The following is a 13,223-nucleotide window of genomic DNA, read 5'->3' as shown; positions in this document are numbered from 1 at the left end:
AGCCTTTGATGTGTCAAGTCAGGTGTCAGATGAGCTAGAGGGTGTAGGAAATACTTCCATTTAGGCACCATCTAAGTTTACCCAGCCACTTTTCTGCATTGACATTGGCTGTAATCCTGGTAAATGCTGAGTATACGCTTCTTTCCATGTGGGCCCAGGAGGCAAGGCTAGGCTGGAAGTGATCACTAGGTAGGAGAAGGCATCTTGTTGGAAGGAGCTGGTGTAAAACAGCGGGTTGCCAGGCCTCTGTTCCCAGTGTTGTCTCTTGTGAAGCTGTTCCAAGGAAGCCACATTTCTCTCTGGGCCGCACTGTTGTGAGTGCCTAGGATGCTTCCAGTGGATCTGTGTGAAATCTCAAGTCCACAGAGGTTAGCTTAGAATCTCTATGCTGAAAGACTAGCAGGATTTTTGGACTCCAAAGTTCTTGATTGATCTTTTTCTATCGTAATGACTAGATGAGTGACGTTCTCCTGATTGTTTCTGAGGCTGCTTGCTCCCTATGCCCTCAGCCTGTGACCAAGGTATAGCTCACTTGGACTGAGTGCTTCCTTGTTCAGGATGAATTAAGCACTTGATGTGCCCATGCTGTTAACTCATCTCCCCCAACTCCTTTGAATTCTCTACCCATCATAAACTTGGCCACTTTCCTGAGCCAAGCACTTTATTATCTTCTTGTCCTGTGAGTCCTAATAGCTATATTTAGAAACATTTCTATGAAATTTGAAATCCAGGCTTAACCAGCTGTTTGAAATCACAACCCACAACCACTTTGCTGGTGTGTGCTCACACACACACACTGACACATGCTTGCTAGACATACACACAGTTTCCATCTTTTTTTTTTTTTTTTTGAGACAGAGTCTCGCTCTTTCGCCCAGGCTGGAGTGCGCTTGGCTCACTGCAACCTCTGCCTCCTGGGTTCAAACAATTCTCCTGCCTCAGCCTCTCAAGTAGCTGGGACTACAGGCACATGCCACTACACCTGGCTAATTTTTGTATTTTTAGTAGAGACAGAGTTTTGCATGTTGGCCAGGCTGATCTTGAACTCCTGACCTCGTGATCCACCTGCCTCGGCCTCCCAAAGTGCTAGGATTACAGGCATGAGCCACCATGCCTGGCCAGTTGCCATCTTTTTTATGTGCTTTCCTTCCTTCTCTCTTCTCTAGATGTAGCATGTCTATAATCTCTGGAGGTAAGCCCTGCCTCCTTACACACAAGAGGATCATGACTAATGCAGTGTATATAGATAGATAGAGATATCTACCAGCATGTTAATAAAGGGCCTGATAAGGAATCGAAGAATGTCGCCCCCAGGTAATTGCCCGCAGTCTTCTGTAGCCACTGCTGGAGAGGGGGTGGCGTGGGAATGGGGAAGATGGGCACACCTGTGTGCACCATGTGTTAGGTGGCAGGAAAGAAGGAGATTTCTGAATTTTATTCTTTTCTTGTCTAGGAAATTTTTAAAGCTTCTTCTGCTTAGAGCCTTGCCAGGGTCTAATTCCCACACAGGTGGGAGTGGGTGCATTAGGTTTTACCTTTTCACGCCGAAGCAGCCATCTCACTGCCAAAGTCGTGCTTACTGATGCGCTCCTTCGACTGTGTTTCTCTGCCTTTTCCTCATGCCTTGCATCTCGTCTCTGTGCTTGCCTTTGTCTCTCTGTGTCTCTGTCTATGCCTTTGTGGCTTAGCATCTTGGTGCTTGGATATTCCCCACTTCTCTGTGCTTCTTGGTTCCTGCAGAGCCTGCCTTGTGCCTTTCATTACCACGTTAACAAACTCGAGTCGTGCCTAACGACGTCGCCTCATACGTTATGCTAATGATCAAGAGACATGTTAATGATATTTTAGAAGCCTAATTAGTGGAATATATAACTATATGCAATTTGGTAATGGACTGTGACAACAAGTTGTTAAAAGGGGGCTTGACAAATCCACTTGCATGTGGCCTCAGACAAACAGGAGCTGAGAATGGATGAGTGGAAATCAGACGGGGAGATAGAAGGAGGAGGTGTGTGTTGGGGGTGTGAATGCCTGTGTGTACACTTATGTGAGGGTCAATCTTTCTTATAGGTAGCATTGCTGTCTTATCATCATTCCACTGTCCTAAAACCACAAGGCTAACTGTATCTGAAGAATTATTTACTGATGTTTCTTAAGCAATTGCTACTGTTGCCATTGATCATACTGGCATATCTTTGTTAGAAATGTTATTTTGATTATGTTATTCTTCACAACATCCTTACTTGCAATTTGTAATGGGAGATGTACACATAGAAGATAGGTTCTTGTGCCAAAAAGAAGTTTTATTGTGTTATAAACCAACAATCAAAACCATGTAAGCTCAGAAATAATCTGTATTGTGTCTATCAACATTTTGATAGTATTGGTAGGAGTAAAACAAGGAGTGGTATGTGTAAAATCATTCAGCTGTTTGAATGTCATTTTCTCTCAATGAAAGAATTGGTTAGAGGCATACATTCCTTCAGCTGGTATCTTTCTTCTAACATGGTGATTCTCAATTTGTGGGCCACGGACCCTGAGGGAGCCTTGAAGTTGTTAAAAAGGTTTAGTAAATTCATGCACATACCAAGCATTGTCTGTAAACAGAATAATGTCATGGACACACATGCAGATAAATATACCTACTAAAATTCTTTGAATGTATGAAATGCTATTGTGGTTAATGAAATGCACACTCACTTAAACAAGCATTTTTTCAGTTCCTATAGGTTTTTTTAATTCATGTGTATCATTCCTCCATCTGTAGAAGCTAAAAATACAATAACTCTCTTATAGTGGTACTTGCAATGTTTTGACATTGAAAAAGACACTATACATTCACAGAGGTTGGGAGCTTCTGTCTAGCCTGTTGTTCAAAACTGCTTATAAAACTTAGCAACTAATTTTCACTTTTGACAACTATTTTAATTCTAGAAAATAGGTTTATGAAGATTTTCTTAAAGTGTTACCTATCCTTCCAATGACTTATTATAAATTTTAGAATATATTTCTATAGGGTAGAAAAATCTCCTTTAGTCAGAATTGAACAGTTTTCATGAAGAACATGTTACACCATGTAGAAACATGGGTACTGCAGGGCATAGGTGGCACTAGCTTATGGGAGCCTCAATTCCAGAAACTTGATTTTACTTTTTGTTTAGGATTAAAATGCCAAAAAGAGGGAGGCTTGCAGTATCACACTTCACCACCAGGTAAAGCTTTTAGAAACATATATTCAGGCCGGGCACGGTGGCTCACGCCTGTAATCCCAGCACTTTGGGAGGCCGAGGCAGGCAGATCACGAGGTCAGGAGATCGAGACCATCCTGGCTAACATGGTGAAACCCCGTCTCTACTAAAAATACAAAAAATTAGCCGGGCGCAGTGGCAGGTGCCTGTAGTCCCAGCTACTCGGGAGGCTGAGGCAGGAGAATGGCGCGAACCCGGGAGGCGGAGCTTGTAGTGAGCCGAGATCGCGCCACTGCACTCCAGCCTGGGTGACAGAGCAAGACTCCATCTCAAAAAAAAAAAAAAAAGAAACATATATTCAGTGTGAAAATGCCCCAGGTTTGCAGCTTCTTGATGGATAAAGACAGTTACAGAGACAAAGAAAGTTAGTGTTTTATGAATTAGTCCTCTACTCTTGAAATAGTGTAGCTTATCGGCAATGAAGTACATTTGTATTTTTTTCTCGGCTGTTCTTCCTGAGGCAACATACCATGTTACCATTGAGGAAGTTCTTCTCCCCTCCCCCCCCCCCCCCCCCCCCCCCCCCCCGTACATTTTTATTGTATGCAGAAAGACAGAAGAAGGAAGCCCTGAAGGAAGATTGTGTATGAACCCAGGATTCTGTTATTACATCTGATGTTTGTTTCTAGTTAAAAATGAGAAGTAATTTTTGGGAGGGAGACAGAAAGGGGAAAAGTTTATAAGCGAGCCAGTGGAAAAAGCACATTCATTATCAGTGTCTTTCTCACTGAGTCGTTTGAAGTTGGAAAATTAGCAGCTTCTTTGAAGCTCATAAGATCTTTCATCTTTGTGTATGTGAGTGTGCGTGTGTTAATACTAAGAGGAGATTCTTTCTCTTGCCACTTATTTGGTTTTTCTGCTAATAATGAAATTATAATGAGATCCCTGATGGGATTTAAAAAAAAGAAAAAAGAAAAAAACACCTTACATGAATTATCCCATTCCCCTACCCTCCTGCCTTTCTGTAAAATCTATTCTGCATAATAGGTCTTTGTTTCTGGATTTGTGACAGAATTGAAGGAGGCCAGGAGTCGGAAATGCCCCTCATTGTTCTTTTTGGTGACTAGGATACAAAGTTCTGTTCGGCACAGAGTACTCTCCTCTGCTTCTACCTCCGGCAACCCGTTACCCCCCAGCCCATACACCACCACCCCAGTTTTGGGTGGGGAGAAGGCAAAGGTGAGTGTTTGATATCTTTGCAGGCTGAATGGCCAGTTGATTTGAGATGCATATACCATGGCTTCCCCCTTTTATCTGTAAGGATTCATGACATGGGCTGCCGTTGAGGGAACCACACTTCTGTCTTGATGGCAGAAATACGGTATTTGGAAATCTTGGGAAAACCTCTCTCAGGATAACATTTTCAGTAGTAGGTTTTCCTCCCTGTTACCTCTGGTTCCTATTCCATTGCCCTTTATCAGTACAGGCTTTTGAAAATGGCATGGATTAAAGAGGTCCCATTGCCCCAGGGCTGAGTGTTTCTTTGCCCGGCCTGGTCTCTACTAGTGGGTGGGTAAGTGGAGCCTTTGGAAGAAGGAATCAGTGTATGGACTGTTCAAGACAGACACATACTTATCTAATTTAGGCATTTCTAGCTGTAGGAAAGGCAATGATGTGATCTATTCCAATGAAGAGTTTACACTTTGGAAACTCAGTTTCAGAAAATTCTTCCATAATCCAACCTAAATCTTTTCTGCTTTACTATTTTGTCTTAAGCCAGAGATAGGCAACTGCTGTTTTCCTGTCTTAAAACTCTAGAAAACTGGAGTGTAGAGAATGGGCAAGATGAGAATGCGTCGTCTATGTATGTGGCTTAGTCAAAAGCTATTTCCTGAATCTCTCATGTTTAGATTTTCTCATCAACGTTAATGACCACTTTCAGGGCCTCACTCCCTGCTCCCCATCATGTCTGCAGGTTCCCCCTCTCTTTCTTCCTTCTCACCATTTAACAGGTATAATAAAGCTGGGGAATCTTTACAGTTGGTGATTTTATAACATAGATCAAAGATCAAAGCAGAGGAATACACAGCAACCGTAAAATTAACTGCTTTTTCAATTTTACAATGCTTTCAGTGATAGAGAATCTTATAAATTTAATATTAATTAAACACTTAGCTTTTAACCTCCTCCTGCATCTACTTTTGGCTGGTGGCTGGAAAAAATTAATTGGGCATCTTAAATCTTGTATTACTAATGCCTTGACAGGAGGGGTTTCAGAAGCACTTAGAACTTCAGCAAAATGTACTTGGAGCATTTGTCCTTCCACTCACCTAATTGAAAATGCCCCCTTTTTTCCTTAAGGAAAAATGAACCATTTGCAAATTTTTTTTTTTAAAGGAAGCATAAGTTACAGTCCCCTTTCATAGCCAAAGCTTTAACTCAGTCCCTTGGCACATTTAACACTTCACAAAATGGAAGCCATTGAACTTCCATTATTATAAATGCTCTATTGATTTTTGAGTGTGTTGGTACAGATGTGTGGCCGGCAATTGCTTGGCCTAATTATTGTGTCACCTGAAGCCTATGCGTGTTCAATCCAGCAAGAGGTGCCTCCTGTTTTGGTGAGTTCACTTTGGCATGGTAGAGTCAGAGGTGGTGGCATTTGAGAATGGACCTGCAGCATCGTGAACAGGAAAGCTAGAATATCAGTGAAAGGAAATAATATTTCTCTTGAAGGAAGCCTCAAGAGATGGGAAGCCAATGTGATGGAGGAGATGTTTTGGGGAAGCTAGGCTAGGCTGTTCACATTTTCTTAGCTCTGGAAGGAATGGACGATGGCCTTTTGTTGGGGGACGAACATTTCTGTCTTTAAAAGCCAGGCAGGACCGGGCGCGGTGGCTCACGCTTGTAATCCCAGCACTTTGGGAGGCCGAGGCGGGCGGATCACGAGGTCAGGAGATCGAGACCAGGATGAAACCCCGTCTCTACTAAAAATACAAAAAATTAGCCAGGCGTGGTGGCGGGCGCCTGTAGTCCCAGCTACTCGGAGAGGCTGAGGCAGGAGAATGGCGTGAACCCGGGAGGCGGAGCTTGCAGTGAGCGGAGATCGCGCCACTGCACTCCAGCCTGGGCGACAGAGCGAGACTCCGTCTCAAAAAAAAAAAAAAAAGCCAGGCAGGCATTCATGGCTGTCCTTCAGAAGTGGCTCAGTAGAAATAATAATACCAATACATTGCATCTCTTTTGTATTTTTTTTCTCCAGTGGCCTTGGAGAACTGTATCCAGATAATCTCATTTTTCTCACACATCACTGTGTTAGAGAAGAGCAAGATCAGGCCCCTGAGTTTACCCAAGCTGGTTCTCTCCTATGACCGGATATTTGAAACAAGCAACTGGAAATTATAGTTTATAGAGCAAGAACCCCAAGAATGGATCTTTGTGTACCTGTTTTAGATTCAGGTAACTGAGAAAAGTACATTAATTGCTTTTTGGGGACATCTGTTCCTAGCACAGTGCTCAGTGAAATCCCTTGAGTTTATGAGGACCTGACTTGGAGAAGAATTATAAGAAACAAAATTTGGGGGAGAATTTAAAATGTCATTATTTACTTCACAAAAATGTTTTCAAAATTTTACTCTGAAAGGCTTTACTGCAGGTTTGCTTTAAATTGCTAAGTTTTCTAGTCCTGTAGTCATCCAATGAGACTATAAATCAGTTTACAACTGATACTTTAGAAGCATATTTTTTGAGTAAGGGAAGGGATATAGAACATACAACATGACCTTCCCCTATCTCCTGCTCTGGGTTGCAATGGTCTCTTTCTCCGAGTCCAAACAGTCACCTTGACAATCCTTGATGGCAGTAGGGAGCATTTAATCCAACTGTGAAGTAATAAATTAGCTGTGGAGTCACCACCAGAACAGGGAATCCTGGCTTTATGCACCTGGCTAGTCTGCACTCCCTGTGAAACCATCACGGTTCCTTCTCTTTGCAGCTGAGCTTTCTGAACCTTTTAAGAACTGAATTGATGGGATGTGGAATTTGATAGCCGATAAATTAAGGATATTGGTAAATGTAGCGACTCTATTAGAAGATAGCATTTCCAAGATCAGTAGCAACATTTGCTTGCGTTGTTCGTGAGTGTATCTGTGGAGGTCCTTTATATATGTATCTCTCTCTTTCTCTATCTATCTAGATATATATGATATGTGGGGTGCTATAAAATTTTTAGTGCCTTAGTTTGGGTTGACCGCCTTATTACTCACGAGTGAGCTATACAGGTCTTCCTTAACAAGTGGCAATAAAGGCTTTACAGCACCCCTTACACCGTCACATATTTTTCTTTAGGCCACATATTGTCTTTTTCTTTTTAAGTCTCCCTTTGCTCATGTCCCTCTCAAGTACCTTTGTTGCCATGGCAACAGTTCCATCGTTTCTTAGGGTAGAGCAGGATGACATCTCATGCAAGATTCTTTAAGTCAATGCTTGTTTGGACTGACCTCAAACACTCAGCTGGGGCCAGTGCTGTGGCCCTTACCCTGGTCATCTGTGGCACTGTTTTCTCTTTTTTGCTCGAGGCTCGGTTTATTAGACTGCTATGTCTGTCTCTACAATAATCATTGGCCGTATCTCCATGGACCTGTTCCAAAGAATGAGAAGAAGCTGATACTCATGATCTAAAATTGAAAAAAAAAAGTTAGTATTAAGCATTTTGAGTTAAATATGGAGCTTTGTGAGTGGTTGGATGCATAGTAAATACTGTGGCAAGAAGGAAGAGTGAGGGCAGCTCCTCCTCTGCATGTCAATGTTCTCTTTGGAATTCCCTCACGGGCTTCGTTTTGGCAGGTTACCATGTGCGTTTTTCAGTCCTCTCTGTGTGTCTTTAAGACCCAGCAGGGCCGGGCACGGTGGCTCACGCCTGTAATCCCAGCACTTTGGGAGGCCGAGGCGGGCGGATCACGAGGTCAGGAGATCGAGACCATCCTGGCTAACACAGTGAAACCCCGTCTCTACTAAAAATACAAAAAATTAGCCGGGCATGGTGGCGGGTGTCTGTGGTCCCAGCTACTCGGGAGGCTGAGGCAGGAGAATGGTGTGAACCCAGGAGGCGGAGCTTGCAGTGAGCAGAGATCGCACCACTGCACTCTAGCCTGGGCGACAGTGCGAGACTCCGTCTCAACAACAACAACAACAACAACAACAACAACAAAAAAAAAAAAAAAGACCCAGCAGACCTACCTTCTCCGTGACTCATGGAATATTAGTCCTAAAAGGGAGTCACAGAACTGAGTCCAGTGCACTGATTACATTCTTAGGGAAACTGAGACCCAAAGGGGCATGTGTCTTGCTAAGATCACTCATCCTTTATTGGTGCAGATGGGATGAAAACCAACATCTCCCAGCCTTCAGTTGAACTTCACCTTTGCTACAATTTGTTAGTTTTTTAAAACAGAAATTATTTGAAAGTTTTTACTGTCAAGCTAATTTCCTCTCAAGCCACTTCAACATTTCTGTAAAACGTGGCTGTAGCCATAGTGGAGACCTCATTTGGCAGATGTGGACAGGTGGTGAGGCTGTACCTCCAAATTTCTTAACTCTTTTTCCAACAAGAAGGTTGGCTTGCCAATTCTTTGAAAAAAGGTAGGAGTTTCTGTAATCTGTTCTCTTAACCGCATTTGGGATGCTTGTATATATGACTACATATATTTATATATTTTTTATGGGCAATATTTTGACTGTTTCTCTTTTGAAAGACAGTGTGAATGAGTATGCCAAAAATCACAGATGATATGAGAAATGCTATCAATAAAAGCATTTTTTCAGAAAGGTGAATAAAATAACCCCAAAATAACGTAAAATTTTTCCTAATGTTATTTTGCAGTCATTAGAAAACCTAATGCTTGTAACCAATGGGGGTGATGCTTGTGGGACAGTACATGGCTGACGTTGTGGTTTTCACTGGGCAAAATAATTCAGATCTACGAGTCTTTTGGCATGGGCATAGACAGAAAGATTGCATAATTTGTTCTTAGATGACGTGAAAAAGAACCCTGAATATATTTTTCTTTTCTATGCTTCCAAAGTCTGAGTAGGATGTTTTACATGGATGGGTAATATAGGATTTTGGGAGACAGATAATGCTCTGTTTTAGATCTTCAGTTGGTCTTTCCAACTTGTAGAGGTGATGTGGTGATCACATATTTGACTAGTGGTTATGCTGTTTTCATATTTAAGCTGCCTGTAGCAATTCGTGATTTGCTATCAGTACATCTATCAATCTGTAATATTACAGTTGATATCATTCTTCTTTTACCCAAATACTTGGTAAAAGAGAAAGCTAACATGCACTAGGTTCCTACCAAGCAGATAAGATGAGATAATCTATGTAAAGTACATAGTATAACCCTGAAAGGGATTATTAGTCCCACTTGACAGATGTGGAAAATGAGCCCTAGAGAGATTAAATAAAATACAACCTTCTATGACTAAGTGACTAAATTCAGGTCTCTGATTTCAAAGCCCATACTCTTTCCTCTGAGTTGCATTGCCCCTACCAGGTACTTGGCAATTATTGTCTTGTGTAATCTTTGGATCTTTGCCTTGATAATGTGCTTAATCATTCCCTTCACAGTTCATAGTAAGGTAAGAATGACGAGCATTTCGCATCATCACACACAAGCCTAGGAGTCAGCAAGACTCACCTTACTGTAAAGCTAGCTTCATCAGCTCCAGCAGCTTTCCAGGTAGCATGATGTCACTGGCAGAGTGGATCATGAACTAGCACATGGGCTGCATCAGGAAGCCCTGGGGACCTGGCAGAAGTTGAGAGTGTGGAGTGGGAGAATGGAAGAAGGAGTAATATATTAACCTTACTGATACACAAAGTTGCTCCTTCTTTTTCTTGCAGGTTAGTGCACATAATTGTTATCTCACTATTACTGTGTTGTTTTTGTTTTTGTTTGGCTTTGCAGTTTAAGATAACTTTTAAAAGCCACCATCTGTTTTAGGTGCTAGATTAAAGTTCTGGTTAAAACAAAACAAATAGTTTTCATAACCTAGTGAGAGAGGTTTTTATTCTTTTTTTTTTTTTTCTACAGTATTCAAAGTGCTTTCTGAACAAACTTAAATTATGTGGATGTAAGCGACACAGAGAAGTCATAAAACAATGCTCTCAGATTCAAGTAATAAAAGCATGGGAGCTAGAGGAGAGGGACCAAAAATTAAGTAAAAGAGGAAAATAAAAACTCTCACTCTGCATTGACCCTTTTACTGAGGTGTAAGGTACAAAGCATAAATAATCCACATGGAGAGTGACAAGTCCACTTACTTAATTCATTATTTATTTTAGTTATTGGAGAAGCTCATTTCTGCTTAGCCTCCGGACATATTTACAAGTGTGATAGAAAAAAGACAGTCCCTGCCATTACTGTTTACAATCTACAATAGATAATATATAAACAAGACATATTATTTTGGTAGACAGATGCGTCCAGATACACTTTAAACAAACAAGAGTACAGCAATTAATGTGCATATGAAATCCGTAAGATAAATCAGCTATCGCAGCACGTGAAGGAAACTAATACAAATTAAGGAATTGGAACAGATTTGGGCCATATTCGACTATTTTCGTATGAAGAAACATTATTTTAGAAGAGCAGTTTGGCTGCAGCAGAGTCAGGAACTGCGCAAGCAGCATCGTGACTTGCTTGTTCCACAAGCAGAGGCTGGGCAGCACTCAATAACACCCCTCACCTTCATGGGCCATCAGCCGTAGAGCGGCAAATTAGAGCAGTGGCATAAGCCACAAATCACAGGCTGTTCTTAGATTTAGTCTGACCCTTAGCATCATTTTATCTGAGTCCTCTTGAATTTAATGTGATTCCCTTCACACCACCCCCTCTCTGGACAAATACTAATATTGTTATTGTTATCACCATGATTACTTGTGGCTGACCTAATACCCTTCTGCCCTGAAACCACAGGACCTTGCCGCAGCCTAGGCATTAATAGCCCTCACAGCACCTCACTGACATGGCTGCACTGGAGTTGAAGTCACAAAGCAGGAAGTATCATTTAGTGCCCCTGCTACCCTCGCCCCTTTCATCTTTATTATGCCGTTTCTTCTTATGGTGCTGCCCATTTTCCCAAGGAATTAAAGTCGCAGATATTTTGATTTCAGGGGAGGGTGAGGGGGAAGTTGGGCTCTGAGTGTAGAGAAGCAAGAGCTGGCACACCTGTCCTTAGATTCACAGCACAGCCTTTCTCCTGCTGGACACAGGAGTAGGATGAAAAGCCAACATCAGTGACCTTGAGTGTATAGTTTCATAATCCATGAATAATTTCAGGAATTACAGATGTACTCTTAGTGTAGAACATGCAGAATGCCCACCGTGGATTCAACACTGTGCAAACTCTGTGTTTGGGGTTTTTTCTCAATTGGTGGCTTTATATCAACCTCCCCAGCACACTTATATCTAGGCTTTTATAATGATTAATACACCAGGAAGAATCAGTGGTACGGACACATTGGACATGTGGTATTTATGGTCTAGAGGATATTATTACCAGGAACTCATTGGTGCTCTCCACAAGTCTGATGGTGGTTGAGCAGTAAACATGGAGGCACAAAAGGATATAATCAAAGTGACTCTGGAAGTAATCTAAAAAGTGGGAAATGGATTTTATGGTGCCTAGTTCCTAGGGTTCATGTAGAGTTAAGACCTGGAAGAGACTTTGGAAATCCCCAATCTTGTTTTATAGATAAGAAAACCTAGAGTGGTATCAGTTTGCTTAAGGTCATACAATTAGTCAATGGCATAGCTAAGACTCAAAACTAGTTTGCCTGTTAAGTCCACCATAACATCCTCAATGTAGAATGTCCTCAAATGGATGATGTTGCTGACTTCTTTTCTTCACAACCATCTCTCCTCTCTCTCTTTTTTTTTTGAGATGGACTTTTGCTCTGTTGTCCAAGCTGGAGTGCAGTGGCACAGTCTCGGCTCACTTCAGTCTCTGCCTCCTGGGTTCAAGCAATTCTTCTGCCTCAGCCTCCCGAGTAGCTGGGATTACAGGTGTGTGTCACCACGCCTGGCTAATTTTCTTATTTTTAGTAGAGATGGGGTTTCACCATGTTGGCCAGGCTGGTCTCGAACTCCTGACCTCAGGTGATCCACCCACCTTGGCCTTCCAAAGTGCTAGCATTACAGGCGTGAGCCACAGCACGCAGCCCCTCTCTCTTTAGACTATTAATAGTTGGGTCATTTTCTATTACTGTATTTTCACTGCCAGGTCTATTTTGTTATTATTTGGGGTCTCAGTATGGACTCTTTCTTGGATCTGGTGGAATTTGAATGGTGTACGTCATCATGAATACTGAATTACCTGAGCCTTTCCCTGCAGATTTCATGTATTATACAAGGAAAAGTATAATGTAGTGGTTAAGAGCATGGATTCTAGACTGTGACTGCCAGGGTTTGAATCCCAGCTCTGTCATTTACATGCTGGTTGTTTTGGACACATTATTTAACCTTTCTGTGCTTCAGTTTCCTAATCTATGTAATAGGAAGGATAATAGTAGTATCTACTTCATAGGTATCTGCCTTGGAGTTAATACACAGAAAGCAATTAAAACAGTGCCTGGTGCATGTTAAGCCTCACAGTATGTTATTATTGTTATTATTATTTTCTTCACTCTCCAGCAGTGGCCTTGAGCTAGCTAAAAGGTTGTGTAATTTAATCTTCCATTCAGTTGAGGAAGGAGCTCTGTTGTAACAGTCCCGGGTGGCGTTATCCAGCTCTGCTGTGGCACAGCCGTGGATGAGCAGTTTCTTCCTTGTGAGCCAGCTCCCCACCACCTGTAATGCTCAGTTTTCAGTGCCAGCTTTGTCTTCTGGACCTGCACAGTGTAAGGCTTTTCCTTCTTCTTGTTTGGAGGTAGCTCCGGCATTGCTCACTGAATATAGCCTGTCCTGAAGCCTATAATTGTGGGGTTTCTGCGAGATTTGGCCAGAGGCTTCTTGAGGGATGTGGCCA

General features: G+C 42.1%; 1 protein-coding gene across 3 annotated transcripts in view; it reads left to right on the top strand.

Annotated features, from left to right (window-relative positions):
* PBX1 (PBX homeobox 1) overlaps positions 1-13,223 on the top strand; it is a 294,207-nt gene that overhangs the window by 63,475 nt on the left and 217,509 nt on the right. The window contains exon 1 of one of the 3 annotated variants that reach the window (XM_058443228.1): positions 12,481-13,095. The exons of the other annotated variants lie outside the window; for them this stretch is intronic. Within the exon in view, the coding sequence (XP_058299211.1) occupies positions 13,008-13,095 (88 nt within the window). The 5' untranslated portion in view covers positions 12,481-13,007. Of the gene's footprint in view, positions 1-12,480; positions 13,096-13,223 lie in introns of those variants that run through there. 3 annotated transcript variants of the gene reach the window in all.

This window comes from Hylobates moloch, unplaced genomic scaffold (genome assembly GCF_009828535.3).
Source record: "Hylobates moloch isolate HMO894 unplaced genomic scaffold, HMol_V3 SCAFFOLD_8, whole genome shotgun sequence".
Taxonomy (NCBI): domain Eukaryota; kingdom Metazoa; phylum Chordata; class Mammalia; order Primates; family Hylobatidae; genus Hylobates; species Hylobates moloch.
This window is presented reverse-complemented; position numbering and strand designations above follow the sequence as displayed.